We start from the raw sequence: 2,139 nt of genomic DNA, 5'->3' as shown, positions 1-2,139 counted from the left end.
TTGAACCAATGAGCTTGTGTCAGATAGAGAAGAAGATAGAACATTTATAAAATTAAAGAGTATTGTGTTTAAGTTAAAGGCACATCAGAAACTAAAGTGTATTTAGGAAAACAGCTAATGTTAGGGTAGTTGGGATTTTACAGAAGTAATCAAGGTCTAATTTTATACCACAATGCATAATACTTTATGATTTTATGGAAACAGCTGTTTATTGTGTGTGTATTACTCTTTATAATAACATTTTATTTTTCAATTTTTCCAAAGCCTCTTTCACATCCTTATTTCGTAGACTATAAATAAGAGGGTTTAACATGGGAATGACAAGAGTATAAAACAATGAGTTTATTTTGTCCTGGTCTAGAGAATAGGAAGAACTTGGGCGGAAATACATAAAGAGTACAGTTCCCTGTAAAATTGCAACAACAGTTAAGTGGGAGGTACAGGTGGAGAAAGCTTTCAACCTTCCTTCAGTAGAGTGGATATTTAAGACTGAGAAGATGATGTAACAGTAAGACACAAGAACTCCTGAAATGCTACTCAGCTCAATACAGCCAAAAAAAGTGAATAATGCCAGCTCATTGACCTGAATATCAGAGCAGGAAAGAAGGAAAAGTGGAGGTAAATCACAGAAGAAGTGATTGATTTCATTTGAGCCACAAAAACACAAGCGGAAAGTTAATGTCGTATGTACCAATGCATCAGTAATGCCAACCAGGTAAACCCCTGCCATGAGCATAGAACACACTTTGCTGGACATGTTGACTGTATAAAGCAAGGGGTTGCTAATGGCCTTGTACCTATCAAAGGCCATCACTGCCAGCAGGAGACACTCAGAATCTCCAAAGGTACAAAAGGTGAAGAATTGAATAGCACAACCAACGAAGGGAATTGATTTGTTCCTGGCAAAGAGGTCCATGAGCATCTTGGGTCCAATTGCTGTAGAGTAGCAGAGGTCACAGAAAGAGAGATGACTGAGGAAAAAGTACATCGGTGTTTGGAGTTGGGGATCCTTTCTGATTAAAATAATCATCCCAAGATTTGCTATAATAATAATGAGATACACAATCAGAAACATGGTGAATATGGTCACCTTGATCACAGGATTATTAGTAATCCCCAAAAACCGGAATTCAGTCACAGAGGAGCAATTTTTTCCATCCATTCTTCTATGTTGGTATTCTAAACAGCTACAAAAATGATCAAGAAAATGACAGGTCAGGGTTTAACTCAGCTGGACATCCAGATACTTTCTATCTATACATTGCAGTCTCTGTCCTTGATTTTTAAACTCAGAAATGTCTTTGTCCACAGATAAATATAACTGTTAATGAAGCATTGTTATGTTATTGAGAAGGTAATGCCCGCAACAGGACGTTCAAAAACTGATCCTAAATCTATTTGCTATTCTTGCCATTTTTATTGGCCTCTCCTGTTTAATTTCAGACAACAGATTTGAATACACCTAAAGCTCATGTCACATTCAAAATTATTTATATATATATAATGAGCTACAAGGAAGCTCTGGTAGCGTAGTGGTTACCAATCGGGCTGCGAACCTTAAGGTCAGCGGTTCGAAACTACCAGCTGCTTCGCGGGAGAAAGATGAGGCTTTCTACTCCCGTAAAGATTTACACCCTCGGAAACCCTATACAGGGTCGCTATGGGTCGGAACCGACTCGATGGCACATAACAACAACAACAACAATGAGAGACAAGCCAGCACATGCAGGCCTAAACATCTGATAGATGCAAAAATACCCTATTGGACAAAAAAAGTAATCACATTTATTAGTGTCAGCAACAATGAATAACATTACATATAAACTAATAAGTAAAAGTCATTATGCTACAGCTTTTATCTGTGATATTATTTGTGTTAAGTCAATAACTAAAAAGGAATGAAACGTATTGTATGCATCTTTTCTGTCATACTTTATCTGTTTTTTGAAAAGTATTTGCAACCCAGTTATATGACTAACCTGATTCCAAAGGATAAATCTATTGACAAACCAAAAGGAAATGACACAAATTGGGGAAAAACATAATTTAATGCATTAATATTTGTCTATTTTGACTTTTAAATAGAATTTTCCCTAAAACATAAAATGGTAAGAAGAATAAAAAATTTTTCAGAATTCT

At 36.0% G+C, this 2,139-nt stretch overlaps 1 protein-coding gene across 1 annotated transcript; it reads right to left on the bottom strand.

The window, feature by feature from the left end:
* Positions 1–229: 229 nt before the first annotated feature.
* On the bottom strand, positions 230–1,162 carry LOC102823964 (olfactory receptor 5W2-like). Its single transcript, XM_006877776.1, has one exon. It carries the CDS (start codon positions 1,160–1,162, stop codon positions 230–232), a length of 933 nt encoding a protein of 310 aa, XP_006877838.1.
* Between the last annotated feature and the right edge of the window lie 977 nt (positions 1,163–2,139).

Source organism: Chrysochloris asiatica, unplaced genomic scaffold (assembly GCF_000296735.1).
Source record: "Chrysochloris asiatica unplaced genomic scaffold, ChrAsi1.0 scaffold00597, whole genome shotgun sequence".
Lineage (NCBI taxonomy): Eukaryota > Metazoa > Chordata > Mammalia > Afrosoricida > Chrysochloridae > Chrysochloris > Chrysochloris asiatica.
This window is presented reverse-complemented; position numbering and strand designations above follow the sequence as displayed.

Excerpts from the sequence above, each read along its gene's own strand:
- LOC102823964 (XM_006877776.1), bottom strand. The coding sequence starts at position 1,162 with ATGGATGGAAAAAATTGCTCCTCTGTGACTGAATTCCGGTTTTTGGGG.